The sequence below is a fragment of the Equus asinus genome, chromosome 20 (genome assembly GCF_041296235.1).
Source record: "Equus asinus isolate D_3611 breed Donkey chromosome 20, EquAss-T2T_v2, whole genome shotgun sequence".
In the NCBI taxonomy this organism is placed as follows: domain Eukaryota; kingdom Metazoa; phylum Chordata; class Mammalia; order Perissodactyla; family Equidae; genus Equus; species Equus asinus.
Genome location: NC_091809.1, coordinates 21,936,319 through 21,954,983, shown reverse-complemented (window position 1 = coordinate 21,954,983; position 18,665 = coordinate 21,936,319). Strand labels below are relative to the sequence as shown.

Genomic DNA, 18,665 nt, shown 5'->3' with positions numbered 1-18,665 from the left:
GCTGGGTTGCCCTTCTCAAACCCCCACCCCATCCCTAGCTGAGATGCTATGATAATGAGCCTGAGTCCGAGCTCCGCCCCCAGGCTTAGCTCCTCCCACCAGCGCCGCTCGGGGCGGGGACTGATTTGCGGGCTGGGAGAGATTTGGGAAGCGCAGGATGGGGCCGGCACAGCGCTGGGGGCGGGTGTGAGGATGCCTCGCTCGCTCATCCTTCCCCTTTTGACCCAGGAGAGCTGAGGGTACAGCCACGCCCCTCGTCCCCCTCCGGCTCCGCCCCCGCACGCGACAGAGGGGGCGGAGACGAAGGTGCCAGCGAGTCGGAGACACGTGTGCGTGCGCGCAGCGTTCCCGGGCGTCTAAATTAGGGTCCGCTCGCCTCTGGGTCTGTATTTACCCAGCGTGCAGCGGGCACGTGTCTACGCGGCGTGTGTGAGCGCCAGCAGCCAGAGAGCGTCCCGAATCCCCTTTCTGTGCGGCGGGCGGGGTCCTGGACCGCGGGGGCACTGCCGCGCATCCAGTGCGGGCCCGGATTCTATGTCCACGCGAGACCAAGGGACCAAGGGTGACACTTTTGACCCCGCAGCCAGGCCGCAAGCTTTGACACCCCCCTTCACGTGCCCACCAGGCCCGGTGACTATCAGGACGTTGCTAGGACGCGAGTCTGTGACATCCCACGTGGACCATCTGATTGCTCCTTCCCCGCAGTCACTACATGGGTCCATGGGGCCCCACCCATTTGTGTTCTTACTCCCAGCGCTGATGGTGACCCTTGGGGATCCGTGCTCTCCCACCCCTGTGCTCCACGAAAGTGCGGGGTCTAAAGCGGAGGGGGGGATGGGAAAGGAAACTTAACATCCAATCAGAGCCGCTGCGTGCTGGCGGCGGAGCCAATCAGGAAAAGCCATCCCGAGAAACAGCCCTCCCCCAGCCCGAAGCGCTCCAGGGCCCGGGCTTTTCCCACTGCTCCGCACCCATAGCGCCCGCAGGAGAGGTTACACTACACCGGCTGGGAATGCAGAGGGATCGGAGCTCCGGGGACCCCAGGGGGACCAGAGCGAGGACCCCTCAGGGCCCCTTAGGGAGACCGAGAATTTGGAGAAAGAGATTGAGACCAGGCCAAGAAAGACCACTTCCTCGGGGAGACGCACTCATGCGGGACCTTTAGACCGCGGACCCAGGCTGGCTGAGGAAGGCTTTATTGATCCAGTAGGGGTCCCCAAATGCGCTCAGATCCCTTTTTCCTTAGCCGGCGTGGACCACCCCTCGCTACGACCGGGACTGCATCGCCAGGGACTTTCGCAGGTAGGCGACCCCCATGACGAGAAAGATCCCCACAAGGGCTGCGATGGACGTGGAGGCCACGGCTTTGGACGCGGGGCTCAGAGCTGGGGACAGGAGGTGAGAATTAGGAACGGAGCACACGGAGGGGTGACGACCCGCCTGGACCTCACGCTTGGCCCGCTCGCCCTCCTGGAGTCATAACCTGTCCCCGCACCTCCTAAAGTCCCCGGGATTACAAGGGTGCCTCACCGAGGACCGTTAGCGTGATGGGTGCCGAGCTGCTGCGGACCACCAGGCCGTCGAGATCGAGGCGCGCGTGGCAGGTCACGGGCTGCCAGAGGTCGTGGGGCCTGGCGCGAAACGCGTGGGTCAGCGTCACATTGGCCAGATCCAAGCCCTTGTAGCGCTCCAGGCTCTCGGAGTAGATGACCTGGCCGCCGCGCCTGAGCGTCACCACCAGGAAGCCCACGGGGAACACATGCGTCACGTGGCAGCGCAGAGTGTACTCACTGCCCACTAGGACCGGAGGCTCCAGGATCACGCTGCGCGGCTCTTCTAGAGCGAGAGTGGGCCGCTGAGCAAGGTCCGCGGGCGCCCCCTAGCGCGACTGGCAGCTGCCCCCTCTGCCCCCCTCCCGGCCCCCCAGCCCGGCTAAGCCCCCGGCCCTCACTGTAGGCGTTAATCCTGGCCGTGGCCCCCCGCGTTTCTCCCGCGCAGGTGACGAGGCAGAGCACGTCGGAGCTCCAGGCCCTCACGTCCAGCAGCTGGTAGGATACCCAGCCCGGTCCCCCGAGCGTCTGGCCGCGCCGCAGCCCCGTGCGGAGGCTGGACCCGTCCGGCAGGGGGCAGCTGCTACTGCAGTTGAGCCACACTGAGCTCCCGGGTGGCACGGCCACGAACGCGGGGCTTATGCGCACCCAGAAGGGCGCTGAGGTCCCCGAGGGCGCCGGAGAGCTGCCCCCGGGGCCTGGCGCCCGCGCCGCCCGGCGCCTCCGCGCGCTCCCGCCTCCCGGAGAGGCGGCGGTCAGCAAAACCAGCAGCGAGATGGGGAACAGAGGCCCCATGGCAAAGAGCCCGGACTGAGGGGCCCCGCGCCAGGGAGCAAGGCTGGCTCTGGAGATAAGGAGGCCCCAGCCCCGCCTCCTCGGCCCCGCCTGGAGAGAGCCAGAGGCCCCTTGAAGACCCAGCAGTCCTGCAAGATATCCAGCCCCCCCCCCCCCACGCCGACTCCGCCAACCCCAGCTCAAGAACGGGACTCCTGACCCCATTATAAACCAACTGTCACTTTAATTTTCACCGGAATCTCGAAAGTTCCTAACAAGCCCCAGATTTGGATTCGAGCCTCAGGGATGGGCCTTGAACTGGCAGCGTTTATTTGGGGGCGGAAATGAGAGGACAGGTCTGTGGCTCCAGCTGGACGTGACAGCTCCCCTGAAGTCACCCAGGCTGGGGCGGATGAAAAGCTTTATTAGCACAGGCAGAAGCTTCCGGAGCCCATGCGCCAAGGCCTCTCCTCCACACGGCCTCCGGGGAGGGCCCTCGCGGCTGCAGGAATAGGGAGCTGCCAGACTCTTCTGTTCTCAGACGGCTCCAATGAGATGGAGACAGGTCGGACGAGGCAGAGGCACACGGGTTGGGCATAGTTTCATGGCACTCCATGGTCTAGCTGCCAAGGAGTGGGCATGCCCCCAAGTGTCCTTGTGAGCACTAGCAGAGAGGTCGATGGGTGGAGAAGCGGCCTACCAAGATCGGGTGCAGGGAGGGGGGAGTAAGGGCTCAGTGGGTCGTCCCTGGGCATGTCACCAGTTAACCACGTGGCCATTGATAGTCCACTTCCAGAGGAAAGCAGCTTGGCCAATGAAGTGGGGAATTCCAGCCCCGCTTGATCTTGTTACCTGGCACTTGTACTCTTGTGCAGTGCACAGCCAGTACAACTGTACCTGGTGACCCTGAATGAGATTAGTTGAGAACTTCCTGAGGGCAGGAACCTATGTTCCTCCTGTTTACCATTCTAGCCCACATCAAAGGCAATCAGTAAACAGCTGATAAAAGAGCAAATGAATAAATATGTCATCGTCAAGGGTTGGGGACAGTCAGTGGACAGCAGCACTGCAGCTGGCATCTGTCGGAGGATGTGTGGGGATCTGTGTTTCGAGGCTGCATGGGTCTATGCAGGGCCACTTCTTTGTTAGGACTGTGGCCTCAGCACATGCAGTGGTGGTGCCTCAGCACACGCAGTGGTGGTCAGTTTCAGTGGTTCCCAGCTGGGTGTCCCCATGTCAGAGGGACCCATCTCCATCGCTGACCCTCCGGCCAGGTCAGACACTGACATCCCTCACTGTCATGCCTCCTTGGCTCAGTCCTGTGGTTGCATGTCAGGTGTGAGGCCTTGGGGTCCTAGGTGAGGCACCACGACCCCAAAGGCTGCCTGTATCCTGACTGAGGCATCCTGGGAGGGTGCGTGTAGCTGAATGGCCTATGTCCGCCACTCTTCAGTGTGGCACCACCCCCCAGGCGTGCAGGGACAGCTCAGGGCGGCGAGGCCAGGGCGTTCAGCTTCAGAGCAGCTGCCTCCTGGGCCTTCTTCTGTAGCTCGTATATCTGGATCTTCCGCCGGCGGTTATAGATGTAGGCAGCTGTGCCCACCGTGCCCAAGATGATGACAGCTGCTACCAGAATGATGATGACCACGTTATTCTGGTGGTCTGTGGGGAGGACACAGGGGTGAGGAGGGTCGAGCCGGGCTCACTGCCCCTGCCCTGCCCGACCTTGAACCCAGGCACACTTACATATCACGTTAACCACCACTTCTCGGGTGACCTTCCCGTGAGAGCTCTCGGCCCGACACAGGTAGGTGCCGGCAATCTCCCGCTTGACAAGCATCTGGGTCCCGATGGGCAGCAAAGCCCCGTCCTTCCGGCTGCAGGTCAGCTTGGGGGTCGGGTTCCCCCAGGCCTGGCAGTTCACCGTCTGCTTCGAGCCTTCCGGCCATGTCCAGTTTCCTGAGCAGTCCCTCTTGTCTAGTCGGGGGCCATCTGGAGAAACACAGCAAGGTGAGGGAAGGGATCGGGGACCAGAACACCCCTCCCCATCTACGACTGGAGGACTTGGGTAGGAACCCAGGAAGGGGGAGTCACCAGGTCACGGGCAGGGTGGGCCTCGGGACAGGGGCTCATGAGGGCTTTGGGGTTGGGCCTTGCAGGCTAGGGGTCATTGTCCAGGGGTCCCACGCACAGAGGACTCGGAGCTCCCGGGTCTGGTTCTTGTGTACCATCTGCCCAGCCACCTCCAGAGTAGCCAAGCAGGAGAAGATGCGCTCGTTGTCCTCCGCGCTGGCGTTCAGAAGGATTTGGTCCCTCTCAGAGGGGCGCCTGGCTGGGGCCCCGTGCAGCGTCACCACGGCTGGAGAATGGGCCTCACACTCCACGCTCACCAGCGTCCCCTCAGAGACCTCGGGCTGGCTGAGGGTCAGCTTGGGAGCCGGGAAGCCTGGGGGCGGGGCATACCGTGAGCCCTGCCCCTGGCATTGGCCCCGCCCTGCCTCAGCCACGCCCCCCAGAAGCCCCACCCCTGTCTCTACTTACTGTAAATGGTCACTTTCTCCCGCGTCCGCAGGTCCCTGTCTCCCAGCGTCACCACACACACCAGCTGCTGGGTGCCCTCCTCCCCCGCGAGCCCCTGCATCGGAGCCCTGGCCACGAGGGAGTCCCCGTTGTAGGTGATTGTGGCGTTCAGCCTGTGGTCCTCCAGCGCCAGGTGGACCTGGGCCTCCGACGCCGGGAACAGCCCGCCCAGGACGCATTCCACGAGCACCTGTGTCCCCGCTTCCACGACCCGGGGGGCAGAGAGGCTCAGGTTTGTGTCTGGCAGGACTGGCGAGAGAGGGCAAGTGTGAACACAGAGGGGACGCACATCCACAAGCCCTTTCCTGGGGCATTTTCATTCCCCACCTGGAGCCTCCTCTTCCTGGGAGACTCTGAGGCCTGCGTCACCCCTGTCCCAGAGCACACGCGCCCCTTATCCAAAGTCACAGCTTTAGAAGACCCGGCAGCCTGGGCACCCCTTCTCAGAACACGCCACCCCAGTGGCCAAGGACATGCTCTTCCCAGATGCCTTGGCAATTCAGGTCACCACCTTCTCAGTCCCCCCACGGCCAGGGGCCCTCCTTCCCAGGGACCCTGCACCCCCAGAGGGAGCACCCCCTGAGCCATCCTCTCTGGGGCTCCCCCATGCCTCACCGTAGGTTCGCAGCTGCCTGGGGGCCGAGCTGTTCTGGAACAGTCCCAGCCCTCGGGACCGTAGGTCCAGCTCCGCGCGGCACGAGAAGTTGGCGCCGTGGTCCTCTCTGCGGGCCTCCACCGTGTGGTTGACCAGGGCGGGCTCTCCGACCGCCGGCTGCCGGCTCAGTTCCTCCTCCCCGCGGAGCAGCACGACGGTGAGGTTGTCGCGGGGCGCCCCGCCTACCACCTGGCAGCTCAGGGTGAGGTTCTGGCCCACGGGCTGCCAGGAGGGCAGGGGTTCCAGCTCCACGAGATCGGGGAACCCTGGGGGCCAGGAGGAGTATCCTGTGAGCTGAAAGGGCCAACCGCCAGCAGGGGGCGCTGGGGCGGGCGCCGGTCCCACCTGTCCCCAAACACACCCAAAGCCACCTAAGCCAGGCAGGAATGTGAGGAACTCCAGGGAAAACCCGTAAGAAGGCCCCAAGTGGTTGCGAAGGGCACAGAACAATTTTTTCACTGCAGCATCTAAGAATGAAAAGTGGAAAGGGACCACAGAGTCCCCCGCCACCAGGTTTCGGCTCAAATACACACAGGAAATGTCAGCTGCCCGGCTGCTGGAGATGGTTTTAAGAAGACCCCACCTCCCTCTTCTCGCCTCTTGGCCTTATTTTTCTCCACCCCTCACCCTGTGACACACCAGGTCACCTTCTCCTCTGTTCCCCCTGTCAGCGCCCGAGGGCACCCATCTCTGCTTTACCCTGTTCTCTTGTTGGCACACAGTGGGTGCTCTCTATTTGTAGAAAAAGTCAAGTTGGGCCACCCACACTGATTCGAGCCTTTCAGGCACCACTTTTACCAGAAAAAAGTTCCCGAATGGGCTGTGTGATTCCTCTGAAATGTTACATTTAAAAGCAACTCACAGACCTCAAAACGAAACTGACTAACCCCTGAACATGTGACAGGCGGGCTTGGGTCTTTCTGTGCAGGGTACAGAATTCTAAGCCTGGATCTAAGCCAGAGAAAAAGGACAGCTGACCCCAGTGAGCTGGGGCTCAACCCTGGCTCCTCAGGGAGGGGAAGCCCCAAAATGTCACTCAGAAACACTGTTCAAGTGTCAGGGACCTCGGTTTGAGTCCTAGCTTCACGGCTGAGTGACTTTGCCTCTGGAACAGCCCCCGCCCTCGGAGCTGGAGAAACGGAACCTCAGTTTCCCAAGCTGTGAAATGGGGCTATTGGAGGTGGAAGGATTCGTAGGCCATTTAAGAGGTTTAGAGAGCACTGGGGAAAGGGTATGAGGTTTCTTTTTAGGTGAGGAAAATGTTCTAACATTAGACGTGTGGCGGTGGTTGGACAACTCTCGAAATACAGCACGATGCTTCGCCCACTTACAGCTGTTTAAAAAAAAGGCCACGGAAACCCTCAGCCCTCACCTCTAACCACTGGCTGCAACCCCAACCTGCAAAGTCGGAGGCCCCTCCAACCTCAGCCCCCAGACCCCCATCTCAGAGCCCAGATCCTCGCCCGGAGGCCAGACTGGGGGAGGTGTTCTGTTTATCCTCTCCGGCTCCTTGACCTCGCCACCTGCAGGGCCTTGCTGAGTCCCCGTTACTCCACTCTGCAAATATTTGTCTGCCCCTCACCTTTCTGCTGGCCACAACCACTGGCCACAACACGTGTGGCCTGGACAAGGCCACGGCCAACTGCTCTCTGGCTTCCTGTAAGCCCAGCCTGCTGTTATCAAGATCCCTGACCTGCTCACACACCCTCCATGGCTCCCTATCACCCCGCAGAGAAGGCCTCGCTCCTCAGTCTGGCATTCAAGGTCCTGCTGCATGCCTCCACGCTCCAAATCTTTGCCCAGGCTGTTCTCTCTGCCAAGATGCCTGTCTTCCAACTCCTACACACCCTTCGAGGCCCAATTAGTTACCCCCTGCAGAAATGACAACTCTGACCTTTCCAGAAAAAGCTCAGCCACCTGGGGATGGCCTCTCACTTCACACTGGGCGGTGGGGGGGTGGGGGGGAACCAAGCTAAAGTCTGTCCTAGGGGAGTCCCCTGGCGACTGTGTGCCAGCCATCTGCTCCATTTCAGAGGCAGAAACTCAGCAAAATCCAGCCCCCAAAGTCACAGAGGGAGCAATGTGGCAGTGCCGAGACTCAAACCTGGAGACCTGGGCGGCAGGTCCTTTGAGGTTTTCCCGGGGCTTTTGGAGGCCACCGGGAGTGTTTGGGGACTTCCCTCACCTGGCCAGCATCTGCTCCAACATCCCCCAAGTCAGAAAGAAACCTGATATTTGCTCCAAAGCGTCCTCTGCCCAGGTCCCGTGCAGGAGGAATGTCCTTCAGGCCGTACCGCGTCATTCCACCCAGCCGGGGGGGTCTCATGGGAAAGTCAACTGAGAGCCATGTCACCCACAGTCACTCAATTAGTACCAGTCACGCTGAGACTAGAATCCAAGGCTGTCTCCGCCAAAGGCCAGTCGGCCAGTTCTCTTTCTTTCCCGCTTCCTTGTTTGATTCCGCTTTGGTTTGTCTTAATTTGCATTTCACTTATTTATTTCTTGCCTATGGTAATGGCAACTCATTCTCACGGCTCACAGCTCCCAAAATTTAAAAAAAAAAAAGAGGCACAGGGAAAAAAAACTCACTCCGCCCTCTCCCGGAGCCCCCAGCTTCTCTCCTCACCGCCAACAATACTCTTATTACTTCTTGCATTTGCTGTCAAGGCTCTTTTGCATGAACACATCCCCCCTCCCGGCTCTCCCAGCGCCCCCCTAACGCCGAGGATGGCCATTCATTCTGGGCATCCTTTCCCTCTTTTGAACCTGACAGTGCACCCTGGGGCTCCTTCTCTCTCGAGACACAAGGAGCTGCCACATTCTTTTACACAGCTGCATACTATTCCATCACACAGTGGCCCCACAGCGTGGCTCCCCGGCCCCCCACATTCAAGAGGCTTGCAAACTTCTGTCCTTGTGGATGGGGACACACGTAAGACCAACTCCCCAGAGCAGAATTGCTGCGTCAAGAGACACGTGTGTGTGTCACTTCGAGGACTGATGCCCGATTCTCCCCCTGGGGTGGTGCTTCTTGACGCTCCCACCCTGTCAGCAACGTCCCAGGCCTGCCCGCCTTCCTGCAGTCCTGCCAGCACAGCTGTGACCAATTCTTCATCTTGTTGCCAAGATGTGACAAATGCCATCTCAGGGCTAGCTTTTAATTTGTGCCTTTTTTCTAAGGGTTCAATCTAGGACCTTGTCCGGGTTGAAAGGGTGAGGCCCAGAGAGCCAGCCTTCTTGAATGTACTGGATCCCTGTGGAAACCCTACAGGCACCCAAGGACGTTCAAGGAGGGGCTGCAAATGGCAGAGAGACTTTCTGAAGGTGTCCCCACCTGCCCTGAAGGGGAAGCGAGACCCGCCCTGCCCCCCCACCCCAGCCTGCCGAGGCCAGTCCCTGAGCTCGGCCACTCACCGTACACAGTGATGGACACTGAAGACTCCGTCTGGTTGGGACAGTTTGCGTAGCATATTGGAGAGATGTCCTCTCGCACATCACTCAGTTCGAAGGTCTTCCAGTTGACCCCCTGGGCCACTTCCTTCTTACTCAGTTCAATCTCCAGGCCCAGCTCAGCACAGGAGGCGCTGCAGTTCACTGTCACCGAGCCTCCTCGCGGTATGATGGCTTCTGGGGGCGTCACTGATATTTGGGCTCCTGCAAACCCTGGATCTAAAATGCTTTGCTGGGTGCTGGGGTCCCAGCCTCGAACAAGAGGGAACTCTCCGCCTGCAGTGTGGGAGACAGAAAAAAAAATCATGAGCCAACGAGTTAATGGATAACTGATGTTAGGAAGAGCTTTGATAAAAACCAAACAGGGTGGCGAAACAGACAGTGCCTTTGTGACCGGACACTGTGTGGGCAGAATCAGAATGATAAGGCCGGGCTGGCCACCCTGAGAAAAAGAAACAACTTCCAGGCAGAAGGAGCAACTGCAAAGGCCCTGCGGCAGGCGCGAGGGGAAAGAGTTGGGGGACATGAGATCAGGAAGCTCACGCGGGCAGGGGAAGCCATGCCAGGGTGTGTTCTGCATTCTGAGAGCAATGGGGAGCCACGGAGCATTTTAGCGGAGGGACATGAAGTCAGGTGGGAGAGGCCAGCCCTCCACGGATGGAGGGGTTCCAATCAGGCTGGCTCCTCACTCCCTTGGCCAAGTGGTCGCCCCTCTCTGGGCCTCAGTTTCCCCATCTGTAAGATTGGTGAATATAATCATGCCACCCCCTGCTAATGCAAGCAGCCCCCAGCTCAGGGCAGGGAGTGAGCGGCTGCAGGTAGGAAGGTGGAAACCGGTGGCTGCCTCAGAGCCTGGCGCCCCCAAAGCTGACAAAATGTGTCTGAGCCCACCCGTCTGCCCCTTCCAAGGATTCCTGCCTTGGGCTGAGGGTCTGTTCTCTCTCGGGTGGGAGCGTGTGAACGAAGCAGCTCCGGGAATTCTCCAGGGCTGATCCTGGGATCGGTCCCATTTCACAGAGGGAGATGACGAAGCGTGCAGAGGCGAGGTCGCCCCGCTAGAAAGTCGTGGAACCCAGATTGGAGGCCGGATAAGAGGGGTTTGTGGAGCTGGTGACCGCGGTGTCCATCTTCCACTCTCGGGCTTCCCAACACTGCCCACCATGGGCCACCCTCTGGCCCCCTTCTCCCCTCCCTCCAGGGGGGAGCTGGTGGAGGGCTGCGGGCCGATCCCGCATCTCAGCGTCTGCTCCCTGGGCAAGTCAGCCCCGGAATTCCCCCAAGCAGAAGCAGCCTTGGACTTCCCCTGGGGTAGGGATGAGGAACAGAATGTACGTGTGCTGGGGGAGGGGTCCCCAGCCTACTGGGCTGAGCGCGGGGCCACGTCTCCGGACCACCTGGGACCAGGCGCCCAGCTGGGCCAGCACACGAATACTGCCAGGTGGCCCCTGTTTGGTTCCCCATCTTACAGCTGAGAAATCCAGGCTCCTCCAAGAGGCGCAGGAGGCCACACATGGAGGTGACGCAGGGCTGAATTCGAATCCACGGCTGTTGACTGTCAATCGCTGCCACTAGCCTCAACTTCCCATAAACAGCTCCCTAAGTACGCATGGCTTTATCCCCAGACGGCCGCGCCCAGGGCGCACTCTGAGCTGCTGATCCCGACTCACCTGGGAGCAGAGCCCCGAGCAGGGCCAGGAGCGCGGGCAGGACGCAGCGGGCGGCACCGGGGGCCATAGCGGGCGCGGGGCGCACAGGGCAGCGCAGCTCTGTGGCCGCTCCTGGGCCGCCCAGGAACGCGCGCCCTTTTATAGTCGCGGCCACGGGGGGCCGAGGGGCGGCGCTTCCTTCCCGGAAACCTCGCGCTTTCCCCTCCAGAAGGAGGGCTCCGGCATTTCCGGACTGAGAGGGTGCCCGACCCGAGTAGGCCGGTCCCCCCTCGCTGGCCGCTCGAGCCCGGAATTTCCGAGTTGAAGTAATGAGAGCCGAGGCGGTGGCGCGCCGCGGGGTCCCGTCCCCGGGCCGGGCTGCCCTTGATTCTGCGATCGCCTTGCGCTGAGCGCTTGATTGACTGCCACCAGCTTCCCGGGACCGCGGGGGCTGTTACTGTGTCCATTCGGCAGAGGGGTAAACTGAGGCTCCCCGCGGCCAGGCCATTCGAAGTCAAGTGTGACTCCCCAGTGCACGCAGGCCTCTCTAACCGAGGGGACGACCCTGGCTTGGTGGGGGATCTAGGGCGCCCTCCATCAACGCCCCCGCCGGGCTGACACCGAGATTTCCCGAGAAGCGGCCCCAGCGAGCCCAGGCAGCTCCAGGACGCGCGGCGTCACCACATCCGAGGATCTGCGCCCCCCTCACCGACGGGTGCTCCCACCCCCGCTGCCTCGCTTCCCCTTTCGCCCCGGCCGAGAGGGTGTCTTGCCAGAAAAGGACAGCTTCCAGAAAAGGGAAGGAAGCCACGTGGTCCTGACACCTCCAGCGCCTCCGCGGCCGCCCCCACGCTCCGCGGGGAAACTGAGGCAGCCGACCTCGACAGGGGAAAAAAGAGGGGGCGCTTGAACCCTTGCCTCCTGCAGGGAACCTGAGGCAGCTCCTAGGGCCTGAAGTGGGGCGGGGAGAGGGGGCGCTCAAATTCCTGTTGGAAATTCGAACGCGAGGCGCGAGCACCAAATAGGCGCAGCGTTTGCCCCGGGCAGTTCCAGCAGGGCGTGGGGCGTGGGGGCGGGATGCGCTGGGATCCGGGCGTGGCGTCCGCAGGCCCCTCCCTCCCCCGCCCCACCCCCCGAGGCATGGCACGCGCAGGTGACCCCAGGACTCAGCATCCACCGCGTCGAGGCTGAGCACCCGGGGTCTCCGAGCGCCAAGTCGTGCCGCCTAAAGGCTTCCTGTTGTGGGACGCGCGCTGCGGCGCCATGGAGACCGCGGAGGGGCCAGGGAGGTCGCGCGGCAGAAGGGGAAGGGAGGGGGCCCCGGGGAACCCTGGAGCCCTTCCTCCGCGGGAGGGGCTGCGAGTCACTCGTCATCCAGAACAGCGTCCCTTCCCCTCCCGCACGGTCCTGAAGGAATTTCCACGGGGATCTTTCTCCTGGAAGGGTGCAGGGTGCCCATTCCTGCCCAGAGCCGCCTGGGCGAAGGCGCAGGGTGGGGACGGGGGATGTCCCTGCGCCTCGGAGGGTCTGGGAAAACCCTGCGCGGGGAGGTCATTTTCTGGTGGATTTTTCCCCGGGTCCTTTGGTCTGGGTCCGAAGTGCGCGGGCCGCGAGCTCCCCCGCGCGGCCAGGCCTCCCTCTGAGTTATAACGGCGTCGTTCTCTCTCTCTGTCTCTGTGTCTCTGCCTCTCTCTCTCGACGGTGTTTATGGAGCGCACACTCTGTGCCAGGCGCCGTTCCAGGTGCTGGGGACCCAGCCATGGACACGACGGCCAAAAGTCTCTGCCCTCGTGCAGAGATGGTCTTCGTGGGGGCGACAGTCAAGAAACAAAAATAAAATAGATGGAGTGTTAGCTCCTGAGCAGTCTGAGGAGACAAAGAAAGCAGGGCAGAGGATAAGCAATGTGAGAGTTAATGAATGTTTAAATAGAATATTCTGGGAAAGACTGAGAAGGTGACATGGGAGCAAAGACCAGAGGGAGGCGGGGAGGGAGGGAGTGTACTAGGGAGGGCACTGAATGTGCAAAGGCCCTGAGGTAGGAACTGCCTTAGGAACAGGCAGGAGGCCAGTGTGGCTGGAGTGCAGGAGAAATGAAAAGAGTTAGAATTGGAGAGGGCAGGCGGGGATGGGGCAGAGCATGCAGGTGCTTGTCGCCTGGGGGGAGGGGCACTTTGGCTTTGCTCTGAGCGAAGTGGGAGCCATGGAAGGTTCTGAGCAGAGGACGGACAGGCCCTGACTCAGGTGTTTCTAGGTGCCCTCCTGAGGCTGCGGGAGCTACACTCAGGGGATGGGGAGGACAAGGGGAAGGACGGAGAGTGGAGAGGAGGGGACAAGGATGAGGCCTGGGCCAGTGGCAGTGGCATTGGAGAAGGGGCCGAATTTGGCATCCATTTCGGTGGCAGGGCCACATGGGGCTCTGGGACGCGTGGCAGCGCAGGGTCAAGGGGAACCTGGTCCTGGCCGGAGCCCTGGAAGCTGGAGGGCCGTTTCCTGAGGTGAGGAGGGGGTGGTAACGGGGGCAGATGGGACCGGGGCCGTGCGCTGCCCGCGCTTCCACACCCTTGGCGCTTCCTGGAGGAAAAGGGAAGCTGCTGGTCCTCTGGCCTCGCCTGCCGCCAGGAAAGGCAGGGCTTCCTCCAGGGTGCCAAGCGGTCTCGGGCAGCCCCCAGGACCGGGCCCCGGCAGAGCAGAGGCCTGCGGACCCGGGCAGAGGTACCCACAGCCCGCTCCCCGGCGTTACGCCGGCTCTCCCCTCACCCTGAGCCCTGGTGTGGCCACCTTGCAGTTCCTGCAGCCTCAAATGCCCTTCCCCTCATCCCTGACACAGGCGGCCCCTCCCTTCTTGTGGCCTGAGCCGCCTCCTGAAAACTTTCCAGAACGCCCGCCTTCCATGCTGGGCCACACCCCACTCGCTGCCCGGCGCTGGCCCTAACGGTTTGGTCACTGACTCTTCATCCCCTTGCGGAAGTTCTTTGGATTGACTTGCTTGTCTGTGACTCCATTTCCGTGAGCTCCAGAAGGGCAGGGACCCCGTCCGCCCCCGCACCTGCCTCAGCGTCTACTCCCGAGAGGTGGGGGATCAATACGTGTTTGTTGAATGAATGAACGTCTCTCGTCTCGGAGCATTCTGCGCATGCTGTTCCTCCAGCCCAGAAGCCCTTCCCACCGCATTTACAAAAGGTTCCTGGAGCTTTGGATCCACAAGGTTGGCACAGGGATCGGAGCACCAGCTTTGAGCAGACCGGGGCTGCTGTCTTCGTTGATGTTCCCCCAAAAGCAGGCTCTGAGACGAGACCTGGCGCACAGGTGGCCAGTCTGGGAGGTGGTCCTAGGAAACGTCTGGAGCCGGGGGTCAGGGAGGGGCCCAGGCAAGGGGAGCATTAAGGGGGCTCCACTTTGGGGGCAGCTGGGGTCCTGTCTCACAGAGAACTCCTGGCGATGGGGAGATTCCACACCAACCCGTCCCTGCCGGGGGACGCTGCTCCCGGGACGGCAGCGCCCTCATCCTTCATATATTTACTGATGTGGGGTCGGTGAGCCGAGGAGTCGAAAGAAAGATTTCGTAGACTCTTAAGATCTGGCAGTAGTGCTCTTTTATTTAGAGAATAGTGTAGCATGGGGACAGGACCCATGGGCAGTCAGAGCTTTTGCTGCCGCTTCTGCTGCCCCCGCTGGCATGGGGACAGGACCCACAGGCAGTCAGAGCTCCTGCTGCTGCCCTGAGTTGAGGGTTAGGGCTAAATTTAAGGCATAGGTATGTGAGTCATCTCTTTACGAAGACAAAGGAAAGAACATGAAAAAAAGTTAAAATGGTATCAGTGCAGGTGGGGTCTGGTCATTGGGTGATCCCATGACTTTTAGACAAGAATCAAATCGGATTAAGTAAAGGTCAGAAGCCACCACCCTAAATCAGTTACATGAGATTGCCAGACAGCAACCAACTTAAGTTCTTGCCTTCCCCATTAAGAGTTTTTAGGGACAAGGTCATCCCTCTTCTTCTTCCTGGTACAGAGAGGGAGGCACCTTTTACAGATAGCCCCAGAGCCTCCTTCCCTGTCCCAGTTTATCGAAAGCAATCAGCCCAAAACAATCCTGATGCCAAAGAGACATATCCTGGGGTGGCCAATTTCAGGTCCCTACAAGGTCATCCCCCTTCCTTCACAAACGCAAATGTCTCTCAAAAGGGCAAGCAAAATTCCAGTCCTTGGAGCCTGCTTCTCATCTGTAGTTTTAAAAGTAACCAGCCTAAAATCCTCATCATAAACCGTTTTAAAATTAAGCAGCCTAAAAATCCTCATTATTTACATATTTTTAAAAAATTGTTTTTAGTCACCATGCTGCACGTCACACCCCCGGAACTTAATTATCTTATAACTGGAAGTTTGTCCCTGCAAAATGGGGGAAGTTTTGACCCCCTGCGCCCATTTTCCCATCCCCCACCCCCCGCCACCGGCGGCCACCGATCCGTTTCCCTACCTAGGAGTTTGGTACTTTCAGATTCCACCTATAAGTGAGATCACACAGTATTTGACTTTCTTCATCTGGCTGTTTTCACTGAGCATAATGTCCTCAAGGTCAATCCGTGTCCTCGTGAATGGCAGGATTTCCTTCTTTATCATGGTGAATAATATCCCATTGTCTGCATACACCGCATCTTCTTTATCCACTCATCCATCGATGGGCACTTAGGTTGTTTCCAGATCTTGGCTCTGGTGGAGAATGCTGCAGTGTCAATTCTATCTCAATTTTAAAAAAAGAATGTTGCAATGACCTTGGAGATGTAGATATCTCTCTCTCTCTCTTTTTTTTTTTTGGTGAAGAAGATTGGCCCTGAGTTAACTTCTGTTGCCAATCCTCATCTTTTTGCTGAGGAAGATTGGCCCTGAGCTACCCAGAAATCTTCTTGAGACACTGCTTTCATTTCCTTCAGATAAATACCCAGAAGTGGAATATCTGGATCATATGGTAGTTCTATTTTTAATTTTTTGAGGAAATGCCATACTGTTTTCCATAATGTATGCACCAATTTACATTCATATATATATATATGAGGTAAATATATGCATATTTAATTGAAATCAATTCACATTTTTGCCTTTTCAAGATTTTCCAGTAGATTCACAATCTTGTACAACCATCACCACTATTTGATTCTGGAATATTCCCGTCACCCCAAAAAGAAACCTGCAAACCCCCCATGCTCCCTCCCCCGGCCCCTGGCACCCACTCCTCTACTCTCTGTCTCTATGGACTTGCCTGTTCTGGACATTTCCTATGAATGGAATCGCACAATATGTGGCCTTTCGTGTCTGGCTTCTTTCACGGAGCGAAACGTTCATCATCTTTCGTGCAAAGTTTGAGTTCTCCTCTGTTGCAGTGTGTCTCAGTATTTCTTTCCTTTTCAGGGCTGAGTAATATTCCCTTACAAGGGTCAAGCACACTCTGTTTATCCATTCATTGGCCTGTAGACATTTGTGTTGTTTCCACCTTTGCTATGGATCCTGCTGCTCTGAGCCTTCATGTACAAGTTTTTGTATGAACATGTTTTCAGTTCTTTTATGTATCCAGTGAGGAGTGGAGTTGCTGGGTCACGTGGTTTAACTTTTTTTTTCCTGAGGAAGATTTGTCCTGAGCTAACATCTGTGCCAATCTTCCTCTGTTTTGTATGTGGGTTGCTGCCACAGCATGGCCAAAAACGAGTGGTGCAGGTTCACGCCCAAGAACCAAACCCCAGCCGCCGAAGAAGACCACGCCAAACTTAACCACTCAGCCATGGGGCTGGCCGCCATGCTTCACTTTCTAGAAACTTCTAGAGTTTTTCCACAGTGGTTACACCATTTTACATCCCCACCAGCAATGCACGAGGGTTCCAGGGTTCCAATTTCTCCACACACTGGCCCATACTTCCTGTCTGTTTTACTATTACTATAATAATTGTCATTATCGCCATCCTAATGGGTGTGAAGTGGTATCTCGTGGTTCTCAGTCCCTCTGGCCTTTCAGCAGACAAGCCCTGTGTGGTTCTGCAGGGTGGCAGCTGGGAGTGTGTGGCCAGCATCCCACGAGAGCTCCAGCCACAAGCTGTGACCCTGAGTAAGCCACGTCCCCCGGTTGGGCCTCAATGGCCTGAGCTGTTGAATGTGATGATGACAGATGCCTCAAAGGGTGGCTGCGACTTCCCTACACAGATCCGTGTGCAGCGCATGGCCTGGCCGAGTGCAGAGTGAGCAGCACAGTAGTAGTTTCCGTCTGTTCCCTTAGACTCAGCTCCGAGAGGGCCCCTCAGGCTCCCCAGGCAGGACGGGCTCCTCCTCTGTGCTCCTACCGGCGTCACAGTTTCGCCTCGCGGCCCTGGGGTGTAAAGTGAAGATTCCTGACGTCTGGAGGTTGAGCAAATGTGGCTTTGTTGCGCCACTGCCTCTTCACCCCGCGGTGGAGTCCTGCCCTGCCCCAGCGGAGAATTCGGCACTGGACTCAGGCCCAGATCCGCGACTCAATCCCATCTCTGATCGCCAGACTTGGTGTGGGATGGGGGCCCCGGGCCGGGCCCGCCAGGCTGGAGGCCTCTATGGGAAAGGGGCTGGTCCCCCTGTGGACTCTCTTCCTGTCCCCATCACCCTCTCAACCTTTGGGCCCCTCCTGCCCAGGGACAGGGGGAGGGGACAGGGCGGCTCCTCCTCGGCTGGTGGCTCTGCTCTCTTTGGATGACCCGGCAGGGGGTTTCAGGGCCCCCCCCCAATGGACTCGGCGGGGATGTGTTTTGGGGACTCTGAGGCCGTCACTTTCCTGGAGACCCTTGGCTGGGGCACTGGCATCTCTGATCCGGATTGTAGCTCCTCTCTCAGGCCCTCCCAGGGGGCCTCCACGCCGACCCTCAGCCCCTCCCAGGGGGCCTCCACGCCGGCCCTCAGCCCCTCCCAGGGGGCCTCCACGCCGACCACGGATGAGCAGACCCCTGGCTCCACCATCAGAGCCATCTGCCTCTCGTTCTGGGTTTCCTGGGGGTCAGATCACAGCCCCGTCAGCTCACCTCAGCTTCCTTAAGGCAGAGTCAGCAAGAGTCCTGGGCATCCTGCCTTGGGGACACTTTTCAAAGGTTGTGAAGTCGCCTCCCTCTTTGGGCTCTGGGCCAACCCGTGTCCCAAGAAGGTGGATGGGGACTTGCAGGTAGAAATAGCTCCCCTGAACAAATGTCTTCACCCATCTTTTTTGGTGAGGAAGATTGGCCTTGAGCTAACATCTGTGCCAATCTTCTTGTATTTTCTACGTGGGATGCCATGACAGCGTGGCTTGATGAGCAGTGTGTTGGTCCACACCCGGGCAGCTGAGCTGGAGCATGTGAACTTAACCACTATGCCACCGGGCTGGCCCCTCCCATCTTTTTTTTAAAAGGTGTTCTATTACAGAGAATTTCAAACATAGGCCACAGCAAGGAGGGCGTACGATGAAGCCACGTGAGCCAGCTTTGAGTTCAGATGAGGTCTTGAGGGTGGGCCTAACCCAACGTGCCTGGTGTCCTTATAAAAAAGGGACATTTGGACACAGACGCGCACAGTGAGAAGGCCACGTGAGGATGAAGGCAGCGAGCATCGGGGTGTTGTGTCTGCAGTCCAGGGCCGCTAACGATGGCGGGTGAAGCGCCAGGAGAAAAGAGTGGGACAGAGTCACCTTCCAGCCCTCAGAAGGAACCAACCGCGATCTCATGCTTTGGCTTCTGGAACCCTGAGACCCGCGGTCCGTTGTCGAGGCCACCATCTGGGGGACGTTAAGGTGGCCCCAGCAAACTGAGAGACACCCTCCCAGCCATGATTTGAAAGCACATTCTGGACGCTGGATCATTGCTCCGGACACCTTTCTCCATCACTGATCCGGTGAGGGAACCCAGAATGAGGGCAGAGGTTCTGACTCACTTCTTTTGAAATTCCGTATGGGCAGGGGCTGGCCTCCCTGCGTCCTGAGGCCTGGGAGGGAGAAAACTGAGTCCCATGACTCCTGGCCACGGCTATCTA

At 59.1% G+C, this 18,665-nt stretch overlaps 2 protein-coding genes across 3 annotated transcripts; both read right to left on the bottom strand.

The window, feature by feature from the left end:
* Window positions 1–1,117: 1,117 nt before the first annotated feature.
* On the bottom strand, window positions 1,118–2,551 carry ICAM4 (intercellular adhesion molecule 4 (Landsteiner-Wiener blood group)). Of its 2 annotated transcripts, none has more exons than XM_044752508.2 (3): window positions 1,952–2,551; window positions 1,531–1,836; window positions 1,118–1,385 (listed from the first exon to the last, which is right to left on the bottom strand). In XM_044752508.2, exons 1-3 carry the CDS (start codon window positions 2,547–2,549, stop codon window positions 1,267–1,269), a joined length of 1,023 nt encoding a protein of 340 aa, XP_044608443.2. In that variant the 5' UTR covers window positions 2,550–2,551; the 3' UTR covers window positions 1,118–1,266. The 2 variants fall into 2 exon arrangements, with proteins under 2 accessions (XP_044608443.2, XP_070348082.1); XM_070491981.1 differs by having other exon boundaries at window positions 1,128–1,385; window positions 1,531–1,833.
* On the bottom strand, window positions 2,549–11,406 carry ICAM1 (intercellular adhesion molecule 1). Its single transcript, XM_014857579.3, has 7 exons — window positions 10,677–11,406; window positions 8,974–9,285; window positions 5,520–5,825; window positions 4,866–5,153; window positions 4,516–4,770; window positions 4,071–4,316; window positions 2,549–3,986 (listed from the first exon to the last, which is right to left on the bottom strand). The coding sequence occupies exons 1-7, from the start codon at window positions 10,741–10,743 to the stop codon at window positions 3,811–3,813; spliced, it is 1,650 nt and encodes a 549-aa protein (XP_014713065.2). The 5' UTR covers window positions 10,744–11,406; the 3' UTR covers window positions 2,549–3,810.
* Between the last annotated feature and the right edge of the window lie 7,259 nt (window positions 11,407–18,665).

Coding starts and splice junctions, on each gene's coding strand:
- ICAM4 (XM_044752508.2), bottom strand. CDS start 2,549: ATGGGGTCAGGAGTCCCGTTCTTGAGCTGGGGTTGGCGGAGTCGGCGT. Junction 1,837..1,951: donor GGCCAGGATTAACGCCTACA/GTGAGGGCCGGG, acceptor CTCTCGCTCTAG/AAGAGCCGCGCAGCGTGATC. Junction 1,386..1,530: donor CATCACGCTAACGGTCCTCG/GTGAGGCACCCT, acceptor TCCTGTCCCCAG/CTCTGAGCCCCGCGTCCAAA.
- ICAM1 (XM_014857579.3), bottom strand. CDS start 10,743: ATGGCCCCCGGTGCCGCCCGCTGCGTCCTGCCCGCGCTCCTGGCCCTG. Junction 5,826..8,973: donor AGTGTCCATCACTGTGTACG/GTGAGTGGCCGA, acceptor CCTGGCCCCCAG/GGTTCCCCGATCTCGTGGAG. Junction 5,154..5,519: donor CAGGCAGCTGCGAACCTACG/GTGAGGCATGGG, acceptor CTCTCTCGCCAG/TCCTGCCAGACACAAACCTG.